The sequence below is a fragment of the Phoxinus phoxinus genome, assembly GCF_949152265.1.
Source record: "Phoxinus phoxinus genome assembly, chromosome: 3".
Lineage (NCBI taxonomy): Eukaryota > Metazoa > Chordata > Actinopteri > Cypriniformes > Leuciscidae > Phoxinus > Phoxinus phoxinus.
Window position 1 is genome coordinate 29,048,293 of NC_136878.1, and position 14,635 is coordinate 29,062,927.

Genomic DNA, 14,635 nt, shown 5'->3' on the forward strand with positions numbered 1-14,635 from the left:
CCAGCAGCTCCAGAGCACCAAAATCTCCATCCCAAGTGGCATCATTAAAGTCAGACAAATTCCCTAAATGCTTTAGATTTCTCCCTTTTTACTACTTTCCCCTCCCTGTCTCTCTCTCTCTCTCGCTCCACCTATAATCCTCACTCTTTACCTGCGAGCAACGACCGTTGCACAAACGGTGGTTAACTTGTTACGCTCACAAGTCTGCAGTCAGACTCTCCCTATCATTTCTTTCTTCAGCCGAATTTCATCTCAGCTCTTTTATATTATGCTGCTGCACAGACAACCAGCTGAATATCAATTCAATGAAGAATCCAATTCAGTCTCTCTGTCTTTTACAAGCAGGCATTTAAAGAATAAATCTGAGGTTGACATGAGGCTACTCATCGTAAAACTAGAGGTAAATGGACTGAGACTTCCATCCAATGTGATTGTCTGCATTATCAATCAAAATGTTCTCTGCTAAAGAAACGGCATATGAATACTAAATCATATACCGGAGAAACTCAAAGAAATGGATTGATACACAAAGATGTAAGTTTGCCATCGCCATCAATCGTAATTGACAGTAATGGACTAACATGAAGCGGCTCTGTGAATGGACACCGCTTTTGAAACATTTCTGACAGATTTGCAGCCGAGGAGGGATTTTTTCTTAAAAAACCAATGTTTTAATTTCTGGAGTGAATAACAGAGAGATCCTACTAAATTCACAGCTTCCCCGCTGAAGAAAACAAAAACAAACAAACAACTTCCAAACGTTTGAGAACTGTAGTGTATCCTGGTTTTCATAAAAATATTAAGTAGCACAACTGTTTTCACCTGATGATAATACGACATTTTTCTTGATTTCTGAAGGATCATGAGACACTGAAGACTGGAGTAATGGCTGCTGAAAATTCAGCTTTACCATCACATTAATAAATTACATTTTAAAATGTATTAAATTGAAAACAGTTATTTTAAATTGTAATAAAATGTAACAATAAAAATGTAACAATATTCCTGTTTTAAATCGATAGTTCGCTCAAAAATGAAAATCACTATAAAAAGTGATGTTGACTTAACCTTAAATTTCTTTTTAGGAAACCCGTTGCCTTAAAATTATTAAGTAACTAAACTTCATGCTTAAAGTAATGTGGTTTGTCAAGATCACATAACATTTTTTTTTCAATTAAACGTTAAGTTTATTTACTTAATAATTTGAAGGCAACGGGTTTACTATTTTTTTTTTTTTTAAAGTTAAGTCAACTGATCACTTTTTATAGTGATTTTCATTTTTTGTGAACTATCGATTTAAAACAGTAATATTGTTAAGTAAGTGAACTGAACACTATTTACTGTGTGTCATCATTTACTTAACCCCCTGAGGTCGGCAAACGCGCGGGCGCGTTTTGCTCGTTTTTTTTTACATAGCAGCAAAATAGACCTAAAATACTCCGTCGGTTTTGGTCATACAGACTTAAGAAATATGAAAAAATAAGCTGTTAAATGTCTACTTTTTTATGTGTCCACTTACAATCGAAATAAAACATTGTGCTTTTGTAAAATAAAGAAAGTAAACAGGGAGTGCTTTCTGCCTCTCCGTCTCCGTGAACTTTTTTTCTGAAGCACTTCTCTAAACTCAAACAAAACTCAGCGAATACTATTCACTCAGACATGAGATATATATCTCTATAATCATTTAAGTGTGTAGTTTTAAATTATCTAATTCAAAACTAAAACAAATATTCTCTGTTTATGTAATCTATATAAAAAGAGCGAGAGATCAGCTGTGCTCATTATCGTTCTGGCACCTCATTACTCTGCTAATGTGACACGCCCATCGAGAGCGCGCGCTATTCAAATGTAGATAATCTGAAGCAACACATGCAAACCAGTCAACGCCCACAACAGCTGGACAACACACTCGCTGTGAGGAATAATAATATCGTGATAATCCTGGAAATTTTACCTCAAACGTGCTGGAGTAGCCGAACAACGGATCCAGCTGCAGATCATCAGTAAGTGCTTTGTTCTAATCGCGATATGAAATGGTGTCTGTAAACCGCAAAAGACTGTTTAAATTTGAATCGCGTTTCTGTGTTTGAATGAATGAACGGCACATGTGCATGCGTTTGTTTACTAGCCTACAGCTCGCGCATGTCTGTGTGTGTGAATGAAATATCTATTGCCTACTGAGATGAGTAAAAATCGACTGAATATACGTTTAAATAAAATGTCTTTGTATAAGCAACATATTAAACTGCAAATTAACATTTATGCCCTAATATAGGCTATATTATAAAAGACGATATGTTACAGACGAAATATGAAAGACAACATTTCGTTTTGGATAGATTATAAAGTTTGTACTGCCACATCAAAACCTAATTTACAAGGTGCAAACAAAATCATAAAAGGTCAATATAAGCCTTCTCTTTAAATTATTTTTGTGTTTTATTAGTGACAAATTTGGGGAGAGGATAGCCTACATAATCCCAAACTTTCTGAAAATACGAATGAGAATTAACTGCACAATTACTAGAAATGTTTACCTTGGATATTATACAATTTGCAAGCATAGGCCTACACAGTTTGTGGAAAAATACACTTTTTTTTCAAGATGTTTCCAACTCTGAACCAATTCTGTAGTAATATATATATATATATATATATATATAATGTATATATGTGTGTGTGTATATATGTGTGTGTGTATGTATGTATGTATATAGGTGTGTGTGTGTTGTCTTTGCATTCTTTGTTGTCGCTCAGTGACACCTAAGGCTCATTAGTATGCAGCATTAGCAGGTCTTTGTCTCCTCAGGTGTGAATGAGGACATTATTCATGACCTTGTTGGATCATTCACGCCCACCTGCATATTGCCTTTCCAAACAAAAAGTGTCTTACAAAATTTAAATCAATCTATTGTTTAATGTGAACAATTAGCCCGGATGATTTTCAGATCATTTTGAAGTAAATACTCTAGCCAACAAGATCCATTAGTCAAAAGTATTGTGGGAATATGTGAAGTTGGTCGTTTGTGGTCTTATATCAGAATATTTAAGTTTGAGTTTTTTGAATAACCACGCATAAATAATATTCTCTCAAAAATGCAAACATGTACATACATGTTGCTCACATATTATGATAGTCATGTTCGTGCTAAATAGAGTGTAATTACACCTTTGCCATTAATATGTTTATAAGCAACTGAAAAAAATACAAATATCAGGTCATGACAAAACATCTCAAGGACCCCAAAAACACCTTAGACTCCAGAGGGTTAACATTTAATTGTTCACCCTCAAGTTGTTTCAAACCTGTAAGAGTTTCTTTCTTGTTGAACACAAAAGTATATATTTAAAAAAATGTTTGTAACCAGACAGTTGATGGACCCCACCAACTTCCATAGTATTATTTTGTCCTACAATGGAAGTCAGTGGGGTCCATCAACTGTTTGATTACAAACGTTCTTCAAAATATCTTCTTTTGTGTTCAACAGAAGAAAGAAACTCATACAGGTTTAGAACTTGAGGGTGAGTAAGTGATGACAGAATTTTCATTTTTTTGGTGAACTATCCCTTTAATTGTATGTTTATATTGACTGGTGTTATTAAATAACATTATATATTTTATTATTACTATTATGTATTTATTTTTCTATTGCTTTATATCTTCCGCAGTGCTTTGGTAATATAGTATGCACTAAATTATGCCATGTCAATAAAGCAAAACAAATTGGAATATAATTTTCCACAAACAGTACAATAGTAGCTTTAAACCTAAAAAGCTGTCTTGTCTATGAAACAAAAACTATCAAGGCAACCATACAACAAAAAACAGTCTACCAATTATCATAATTTTCAGATAAACATGCCGACAGGAAGATACAATTTCTGCCAACCACAGGTTCATTCACTGTTGATAGATTTTCATACAGACTTAATGCCCGTGTCAATCTGTTACCTGAATCCAGGGCCATCTGTCATTCTCGGCAGCGGTCCAGGCGTTCACAAGACCCTTCTTATTCAGCCGGGCAAAGTAGGGGTACCATTTCTGGAGGCCGAAGAGAGCTCGGTGAGTGGAGGAGGCCGTTATTTGCTGGTTAGAGATGATTCCACCCTCCATGCCCAGTGGACCGGAACATTCTGCTCAATACACAGAAACAACACATGAATGGAGAGGTTAGACATACAGTGTACAGACAGCATCATGTATCATGTATCTTAGTACAAAATTGTTATTGGCACATCATACGTTTTATGTGAATGTTCCATATGTTGGATCCTCAAAGACACATCCACAATAAGTATAATGTACACTTTATTGATTAAAGGACGCTAGGTTAATTTGTATGGAGTCTTTTATCTATAAAATGACAATTAAAGGGGCACTTCACCACTGTCAAAATAATATTTCAATAAAACTTGAATATGCGGATGGATGGATGGATGGATGGATGGATGGATGGATGGATGGATGGAAATATACACACATACATACATACGGTGCTTCATGACTAGAGAAAACAGAAAAGGAGATGTCTTGCCAAATAGATAGGGACCTTTAATACCCATAATTCACTGGGTATGTTGCCTTCCAAGGCAACTCCCAGTTTGCTCCTATTAGCTCGACTTGACCAGAGTCATATAGTGCCTTGTTGCTTGAGTAGGAAATAAATCTTAGCAAACTTTTAGCCAATTGCAAAAATAAATCAATACTTTTCTACTGCCTCCTCGGTGTCCGTGACACTTCCTTTTACCATTCCAGAGTTGGCGTCCTTGTTTGAATCACCTGGGAATCACTATCCTTGTTTGTATCCTTCTCTGAGATCTCTCCAATGGAAAATGATCTTCTTCCTCCTCTGTTACAAAAATGATTTCCTTTCATTCAGCATATCAGCCGATTTACACTGTCCCACATGGGGACATGATTTCACCTGTAGGAAACCCGTTTTGCATGTTGTTTTCATTAAGAGATATATCAGCCTTGTTATTCTCATTTTCAAAATAGTGAAGCTCACACCGTTAAACAAAAGTCTGTAAAGATAGGGCTGTTACATATATGGTCTGTCTCCCATGTTTCATAGTGTTTTTGGTTTAGTCCTGTGACCCAGTTTTCCCCAGTCTGTCTAATTAGTCATCTCCTTCACCTGTGTCCTGTTAATTAAGTTTATTTTGTTTGTTCTGTGTATTTAGACCCTGTGTTCTCCCTCAGTCTTCATCCGTTCTCGTTAATGTAAGGTTGTGTTACCCCTAATTTCCACCAACTGCGGAACGGCTGCGGAGTCAATAGGTTTCCATTAAAGTCAGTGTATGTATTTTCACTGACTGAGGAACGCCTGCGTTCCGACTCCATCCCAGCTCCGGCGATCCACAGCCCTACGGAGCAGATACGCAGAGCTTCTATTTTTGCCGGATGCCGCAGCCGTTCCGCAGCAATTCAGCACAGAGCAGATTGTGCGGGACAGGTTATATCGCGCGATCATGCGTGAATCTCGTGGGTCCTCGTGACTTTAGCTGTCAGTCATGGCTGCAGCCATTCCGCATCACATCCGGACCTGGTGAGTATTGAAGGACGGAGGAGCACGGAGCCGACACGCAGCCGTTCCGCAGTTGGTGGAAATCTGTTGGAGTCTCCTGTTCTGATGTCCCTGATTCCAAGTTTATTTTTAAATACCAAATTGTTCTCCTTAATCTTTATGCCTGTTTCCACTACACGTTACGTAACAACTGCACAATATACTGTATAAATATGAAGGACATTTCCATATTTTTTTATTACAGGTGTTTTATCTGTATTTTTAACTATTGCATTGCATATATTAGCATTGCATTTTGTTGTGTTCCGTACAATTACCAGTACATTTTTATTTGTTGCAATGCATAACAAGCAATTTCATTGGACATGCATGATTTCCATAAAAATGTAATGCAATTAGATATTCTACAAGTGTCTCAGAAAGACTCAGAAACTGTTTTTATTTTTGGTTCAAAACATTACTTTTAGCTGTTTTTGCCTCAAAGCCATCCTCTCTCTTTCATCTGTTTCTGTCTCTCCGTGCACACATACTCGAATCTCTCAAAGTTGAAGCATTGCCAATGACCTCAACAACAAAGGAGCTTTAACTAGAGCTTGTATTTTTAATTGTCTGAGATAAAATGCGCACACTTTCAATGCTAAAATTTAATTGTTCATGTTTTACAACTGGGTATTAACCTACAGTATATCTTCTTAAAAAGGATATTAAACAACACAGTTTAAAACATGGAGCTGAAACATATACATGTACAGTATCAAGTACTGTATCACATTATGGTGGATCTGTGAAGTATGAAATTCTTTTTAAAACAGTCAAATGGGTTTATTAGGTCAAATTCCAATGTTAGTCAAAACAAAAGGCAAGGCATGTATATAGCATGTTTCATACACAATGGTAATGAAAAGTACTTATATATATATATATATATATATATATATATATATATATATATATATATATATTTATTATTTTTTTTTTTTATTATAGTAAAACAATACTCAATTCTGAACTGCCTGATCACTAAGTTTCAGGACGCCCTATCGGGAATGGAAGAAATCTAACAAAACAATGCTTTGATATACAGTACAGTGCTAAGCATAAGTGAATACACCCATGCTAAAGTTGTCTAAAAAGATGAATAAAAAAATAATCTTTTGGAAATTGATCGTAATGCCTTAATAAAAAATGATTAAGGACACCAATTTTCTTTGTGAATGAATAATGTGTCGTAAATAAATAAATGTTCTTCCTTAAAATACAGGGGACATAAGTCAGATTTTTTATTTTTAAAGGCCAGTTATTTCATGGATCCAGGATTTGGAATTAAAATAGCCCCACATCATCACATACCCTTCACCACACCTAAAGATTGGCATGGGGTACTTTTCATAAGATCGTCTCTCAATGCAAATCAAACCAACTATTAGGCTAACTGAAATAAAACCATGCCAATCTCTAGGTATGGTGAAGGGTATGTGATGATGTGGGGCTATTTTAATTCCAAATCCTGGATCCATGAAATAACTGGCCGTTAAAAATAAAAATTTGCCTGCCTCTATGTCCTTAAATGTTGGATTTTTCATATTTTTTTTTAAATTAAGGTATTAAGATAAATTTTCAAAATATATATTTTTTTATTCCTCTTTTTAGTCAACTTTAGCATAGGTTAATTCACTTAATATGCACTGCATATATATATATATACACACACACACAGTTAAGGCGAGACACTACAGGTGAATAGGGTACAATTTTTAAATAATAGATATCACCATGAAACTTCCTCAGTTGATTACTTACACAAGTTCATAAAAAAAATTTATTACAAGTTTTTGAAATTTGTATGTTTAATTATGCAAATTAGGTATTATCTCATTAAATATGCACACTTTTGCATATATTTTCGGTAGATAGATCTGGACATATGATAAAGCCAGGTGCAAAATTCTTTTTTCATTTTGTTTACACACAAGATGAAAAAAAGATGTTCAGAGGGATTTCAGAATATATGCTTTCATTACCTAGAAAATCAAAATATACTGTCCATAGTCTTAAAAAATCGATTTTCGCCATATTTTTTTGATTAAAATGTCCCATAAATCAGGCCAGGAATGATTTATTAACAAATCCCTCTGAACATATCTTCAGAATACTGCTAAATGTATAACTGGAAAATTTGGTGTACATGGGTGCTACATAGGGTGAGATGTTTCTACTGGAGGATGACAAAAAACCCATTTTGAGAAAAAGGCATTTAAAGATTTGTAATGTAAAAAATCATACTTTTTTAGTAGAAACAACTATTTACTGACACAATATCTTATCAAATAATTAGCAACAACAATACAAACCACCTAAATCACATCAACACTTATAAACACAGCATTTATGGCCTTTAACCATAGACAGTATATAAACTGGACACAGCGACCCCATAGGTTTCAACGGAGAAAAATGAAGTCAATTAGAAGCACTCACTTCCTGATCGCAAGGCGAACTGCGCAGGCTCAAACTGAGCTTGACGACGTAGATGTGACGTGAGCAACCTGTCTGACACCTGTAGGTCTTCTAGTAGCTGTGCCGAGAGAAATCTGAATCATTCCCTTCCGAATCTCGCAGAGACGGAGAGCGTGGGTATTTGCTGTCCATGAGCTAGCAACGGGAGCAACTTTTTCACTCTCTATGGGCTTCTCCCTTGACTTTATGCCTCCACGTCCTCCCGATTGCTTGCGAGCTACTCTGCCTGTCCATACGGTAATTTTTCGACTTGTGCGACAGAGTCGCGCGGGTATATCGCAATCGTTAGCCTATTTTTACAAAAACTGCTTCTACGGGGCCATAACGTAAGATACAAGGTAATGGAGCCTTTTATACATTTTCGTGTTTCTTTAGAAATAAACAATGGACAAAAGGTGTCTTTAAACGCCTCAGATGTAAAGTTATTCGCTGTCAAAGTGACGCCAAAATGAATGGGAGTCAATGGAATGCTAACAGCAGGTGGGGGTCCGCTAGCCAATGGCGGCGCCCAGGTCGGCATCAATGTCTTTCGGAACACTGCCCCCCTGCCTTTAACTGAGCAGAAAAACAGTCAAAAACACACATCTGAATGTCAGAGCGCGTCACGTGATGCATCTGAACCAATCACGTTGTCAGAAATTGACATCAGCCAATGAGATTTCGCTTTTAGGGTTAAATGCCCATTTTACTTTCACGATTGGTTGCTGATTAAAAGGAAATGACCATATTTGGATCCGACAGCATTGTACAGAAGAGAGAGAGCTTTTCAGACGTGTGCGTGATTAAAGGAAGAACACAGAGAACGCGGAGCAGCGCGTTGATTTAGAACGCCAATTTTTGTTGAATTTCGGAGAAATCTACAGACGCAAATAGACAAAGTGTAGTAAAATAAAGACCTAAATGTGTATTTTTGACTTTTTTCACCACAAGTCTGAAAGAAGACATGTTATTGAAGACAAATAGGCCAAAATCTCAAAATTGACCAGTGAAAAAAAAAACGATGTTTTTGCCTGCCGTGTCTCGCCTTAAATTAAGCAGAAAAGCCTATAAAATGCTGTTTATTGACAATTTTTCCTTGTCTGTAAATATACTACTAAAAATTTGGGGGTTGGTAAAATTAAAAACAATATATATGCTGACCAAGGCTGCATTTATGTGATCAAAATACAGCAATATTATTGCAATTTAGTTTATTTATTTGGTCACACTTTAGATGAGGGTCCAATTCTCACAATTAACAAACTATTAACTACGACTTTTGAATCATACACTCATAATTACTGCTTATTAAAAGTTAGTACGGTAGTTGTTACGTTTAGGTATGGGGTAGGATTAAGGGATGTATAAAATGGTCATGCAGAATAAGCCATTATGTGCTTTATAAGTACTCTTAAACAGCCAATAACCTAGAAATATGCATGTTAATAAGCTAGTTAATATTGAGAATGGAAAAGGGACCATGTACAATATTCAACATAAATGTTTCCATTTAAAGCATTTCACTAAATTAGCCAATGGCTCTTTTTTAAATCTGGCATCCCTTGTCAAGTCATCATTAACTACCAAAATAAATATATTTTAAAATGTAATTTAATCATGTGACTGCAAAGCTCAATTTTCAGCATCATTTCTCCAGTCATGATCCTTCAGAAATAATTATAATATGCTGATTTGCATTTCTTATTATTATCAATGTTGAAATTTGTGCTGATAATTTTTTTTCAGTATTCTGTGATGAATAGAAAGTTTATTAGACCAGCATTTATTTTTAAATATGAATCTTCTGTAACATTCTGAACATCTTTACTGTTTAACATTATAATAATTTAATGCATCATTGCTAAATAGAAGCATTCCTTTATTTCACACACACACATAAAAAATATCTGCATCGCTCTCTTTTTGTCCCAGTAGAATTACTAAGAGACTCAGAGCCTCTTTAGTCCTTACTTCCTTACATCAAACATCCCTCTTTATGCAACTTGCAACTGAACCTTGTCCGTTTCCATTTAAAAAGGTTCCAGTAATTAGTCACCCATCTACCAAATCAATACCGGAACGCTGAATCATCATCCTTAACGTGAACTTCCTCCAAGCCTTCTGGGAAAGAGAGGATGTTTGTGAGTTTGTTTACTTAACATCGAGATGTACAAAGACATTCCTCCATTACCTTCCCTCTTAAGGGCTATGAGGATGATTCAATTATTCAAGCCCTTTCTTTGCTTCTTTTTCTCTGCAATTTTCTGCTGGCATATGTGCTGTCCAGCAGGGGCATTGTGTATACTACAGTAACAGTAATATGCATGCAAGACCAAAACAGAAGATTTAAACCAAACTGTGGAGGAAAACAACATTTCTGCGTGTGTTTCCAAAGACCAAAAAAAAATACAATGATAGAATACAAAAAAATGAATGCAGTGTTGTGGGAAACATAGCACACCTGCTGCTAGAAAACATATACTGTTTCCCAGACAGAAAAAAATTAATAAAAGTAAAATCTTTCATAGATGAACAGGATGCAGACTACCTAGATGGCTGACTAGTTCAAAAACATATCTTCTCAACATACTGCTCAAAGACATTTAAGCATTAAAAAGTTTGTCCCGAAGAATTACTGCATAAATCTGACTACATCCATCTGAAATGGACGGATGAGGTTATGAATGAGAGCAAAGGGTCAAGGGGTGTAAATCATGAAATTACCATCAGAACCTTTAAGCTGAACTTCTGTCCGTAAGTAACAGAAACCACTGCATATTTATAACAGCAGCTGAAATCTATCTATCTATCTATCTATCTATCTATCTATCTATCTATCTATCTATCTATCTATCTATCTATCTATCTATCTATCTATCTATCTATCTATCTATCTATCTATCTATCTATCTATCTATCTATCTATCTATCTAAAAACAGTGTCCCAGCTCCCTGTCTGATTAAAACTTTTGTAAAGAACAAACAATAAGTTGATGAAATGAATATGATGACACCCGGTGTTCTGCTGTATAATCCGCCTACTGTCTGTTCTGAATGCACAGCATCACCACACCAACAAACGTGCCCTCATTTTACACTCCATTTCTGTGTAATTTAACAATGTTGCCGGGGTTGTAACCCAACGAATACATGTATTAATATATTTTTTAGAATCCTTCTTCTCCCGCATAGCAAATACGTTCCTACTGGTAGTCTGATTGTTGGGAAATGCACATAGGCTACTGTGTTGATATACATCTTCAATTCAATTTGGGCTTTGACATTTCAGGTGCTTTTTCTTTATCCCGGGTGCTCAATACTAATATTTACCAGCCTTGGCACTCCATAGCTCCCGATTGATTCATCTCAATTGCCTGGTGCTGTTTGAAGGAGTCAGAAGTTTCTGTTTTGCCTCTTCCCTTTTCATCCCTCAATCACAAAGACAGTTTTGTGTGGAATCAAAGAACAGGCACATCACAAGAGTAAACTTTTGACACATACAGTCACAACAGATCTCTGTTCGCTGAGAATCTGTGGGTTCACAGTTAAATTATGTCAAACTTATCCTCTCTCTTGCCATGTGTTTTTTTATACCCTGCCGATTTTCTTATTTTCACAATTTTAACATCAAAGAGATTTGTTTCACGAACGCCATACAGCTCTTTTATCATTGTGGATCTGTTGTTTCTCTGGTGGGTATTAATTTAAGCCCAATGTAGACTTCAAGTACAATATTATAGGACTTAACTGTAATATAAAAGTGATTCATCTGAAAAAGAAAAAATATATATCTGTCCATCCTTCCGTCTATCAGGGCTGTTTCCATTGAGGAGGCAAGGGAGGCAGTGCCTCCTCAAAAAATTGGATGAGAAAATAATCCATATTACAAAAACACTAAGTGCAAATAGCAATAGATGCCATATCCGCCAAGCCAAAATAGCAGTAGTTAGTATTTACTTTAACAGGGCTTGACATTAACACCCACCAAATGCGGGTGGATTTCAGCGTTGGTGAACCGCAGTCACTCCTAGTAGCCACTTTGGCGAGTTGAATTTTATATAATATACATTTTTCAATTGTAGTCTTTTAAAAAGACATCTGAAATAATAAACTAAGTGCAATCTAGTGTTGTCAGTAATATTGATTTTTCAATATGTATCGATGGTGAAATATCTGAAACTCTTCTGCAGAATAGATACACAAGATACCGACAGCGAGTTGACACACCAGCACACCTTTACTCACTTGTTTCATTTTAACTTAATATAATTAATATTGTTGGTGGTACAGGGTTTGAATTCCGGTGAGGGATTGCGCGCATTGAGCATCATTTTACTCATTCCCGCAGATTTTGTGCTCACACCCAAAGTGCTTGCACATAAAGACAAGTATATTGGTTATATAATAAAGTATAATGTGTCCATGCTTAAAGTGCAGCAGCCTAATATACCCGCTGCCAAATTATGAGATACTATTAAAAATATTGATATGGTAGTTATTCCCCTATGGTATCGGGGTCCAAATTGTGGCCAGTGAAAATGCTTCGTGGCTAGTAACTAAGTTGTCAAGCCCTGCTTATAAATAATGGCAAATACTATTTGTCACAGGAGAGGTTGTATAAATAGACGAAGATGAAGATGAGGGCAAATAGGTAATATTTAATAAATCCAACAGTTAATCCAACAGGCATAGAGTAACAAACAACACATCCAAGATAGAAGACACCAGACAATAAACTTAAACAGAACCAAACATAGATGATAATTTACTCGCTCTAAACATAATTAGTGTCCGTGACAACAAATGAATAATTATGGCAGACAATGACAAAACACAAAGACTGAATCCGACATCACCCCCTAAACCCTCATTCACCCTCATTCCCTTGAAGAATATTTTCTTCATTTTTATTGAAAATAAATGCCTTTCTGATCTGATATGAGATGAGAAAAGGGAGTAGAGCGAGTTCGGCAAAAGACTGATTCGAACTCAGGTCGATTTGCGCCAAAACCTTCTACCACACACCTCACCCCTATTTATACTGTGGACAATCCAGCGTCTTCTTTCATTTCGTCTGGTCCAACCAGACGTCAGTGGGCGGAGTTAGCGCAAGTAGCGTCTGCCAACAAGGCTGGCAATTTGTACTTAGTGTGAATAGACAAAACTTGTCAGACCATTGAGAAGTCTGTTCTGACAAACTTTGTTTTCAAAGTTGAAAAATTAGTTTCAATTCATTTTAAAGCTTCTTATATCCTACTTTGATTCAAAGAGCAATTCTGCATCCTATTTGGCACCTCAGTTGCATGTAAGAACTGATTTGGAATGTAATATATTTGCAATACAATTCTGAATGGCTGCATTAATACAACGGATTTGAATCAAGGATAGGAGGATTTTCTGTGTAAAACGACATAGCATGTGATTCATGAATCATAACGTATGGACTATTTTTAAAGCTTTACAGTTACAATCACCATTCTCATATCCCTTGTCCATCTCCTTTTGTGTTCCAATGAATGAAAAATGAAAGGTTTAGTGAAAAAAAAAAAAAAAGAAACGTGTGACCCACCACTGGATTAGTCCTATTAACACTGACACACAACATTCAGTTCGGCTTACATATTGTGAAGCATAAGGACTACTGGCAGCAATTCCCAGAGATATTCTGTCTATCATTGTATGAGCATCAGTGGATCCCTTTCGTTCAGATTTTCTCTCTGGCAGTGTTGTGACTTGCAATGACACACTGCTCGGTGTGTGATCTACCATCTTGAATGTGTTGCCCGCCAGCAGCAGCAGCATCAGCAGCGTGCAAGCTCTTCTATACTGACCTTCCAGCAAACATCAGCAGCCCAACAGTGGCCATCACTAATGCTACAGGCACGGTGGTGTGACAGTTGAATACATTTCACTCCAGACCTATATAATCTATAAATTGAGTTGAAGGCATGCACCTCAATCTTTGATACTTGTGCTAATGAGGAAGAACTGTGAATAAGTTCATCCTTGTCAAAATGTAATTGATTATTTTTGATTATTCATTTTTGTTTATTCAGTTATTCGATTATGTTTTACTTGTTTATATATTTAAAGCTGGAGTTTCAAGGTTGAAGTATTACCCCAAACTTTAACCTCTGAAACCATCACTCACATGCTCTTAAAACAACATTTATTATGCGATTTCCATTTAGAGTAAAGGTTGCACTTTTCGACTGTAATGTCCTGCTGTGGTTTCTGAATAATGCTTCCATATTTTTTTTTATATTTTTTTCATATTTACCAGTTTGCCAATTACTGTTCAGTACATCTATTTTTTTTCTACTGAATCTATCACACTCTGGATTTCCCATCTGTAATTTTTATTGAAAAGGCCCTTTGAAATTTTTTTTTTTGTATATATATACACACACACAGAGACATATATTCATTTATTTAAATAGGTTAGAACTTTATTCAGATCTTTATATCTCTCTGCATGAGGCAAGCCAAGGACACATGTTGAGAATCTTCACAAGGATCCTGTTTAATATTGTGTTGCTTTTAAGATTAGTCATTCTATCTAGGAATGGCTCCGTGCTGGAGTATTTTTATTTTTTTCACACTCCCTCTCA

The 14,635-nt window shown here is 35.9% G+C and overlaps 1 protein-coding gene across 3 annotated transcripts in view; it reads right to left on the minus strand.

Annotated features, from left to right (window-relative positions):
• The window catches only part of edil3a (EGF-like repeats and discoidin I-like domains 3a), a 226,486-nt gene that overhangs the window by 64,870 nt on the left and 146,981 nt on the right, over positions 1-14,635 (minus strand). For all 3 annotated transcript variants that reach the window (XM_079607124.1, XM_079607126.1, XM_079607125.1), the window contains one exon: positions 3,953-4,134. In XM_079607124.1, the coding sequence (XP_079463250.1) occupies positions 3,953-4,134 (182 nt within the window). The remainder of the gene's footprint in view (positions 1-3,952; positions 4,135-14,635) is intronic.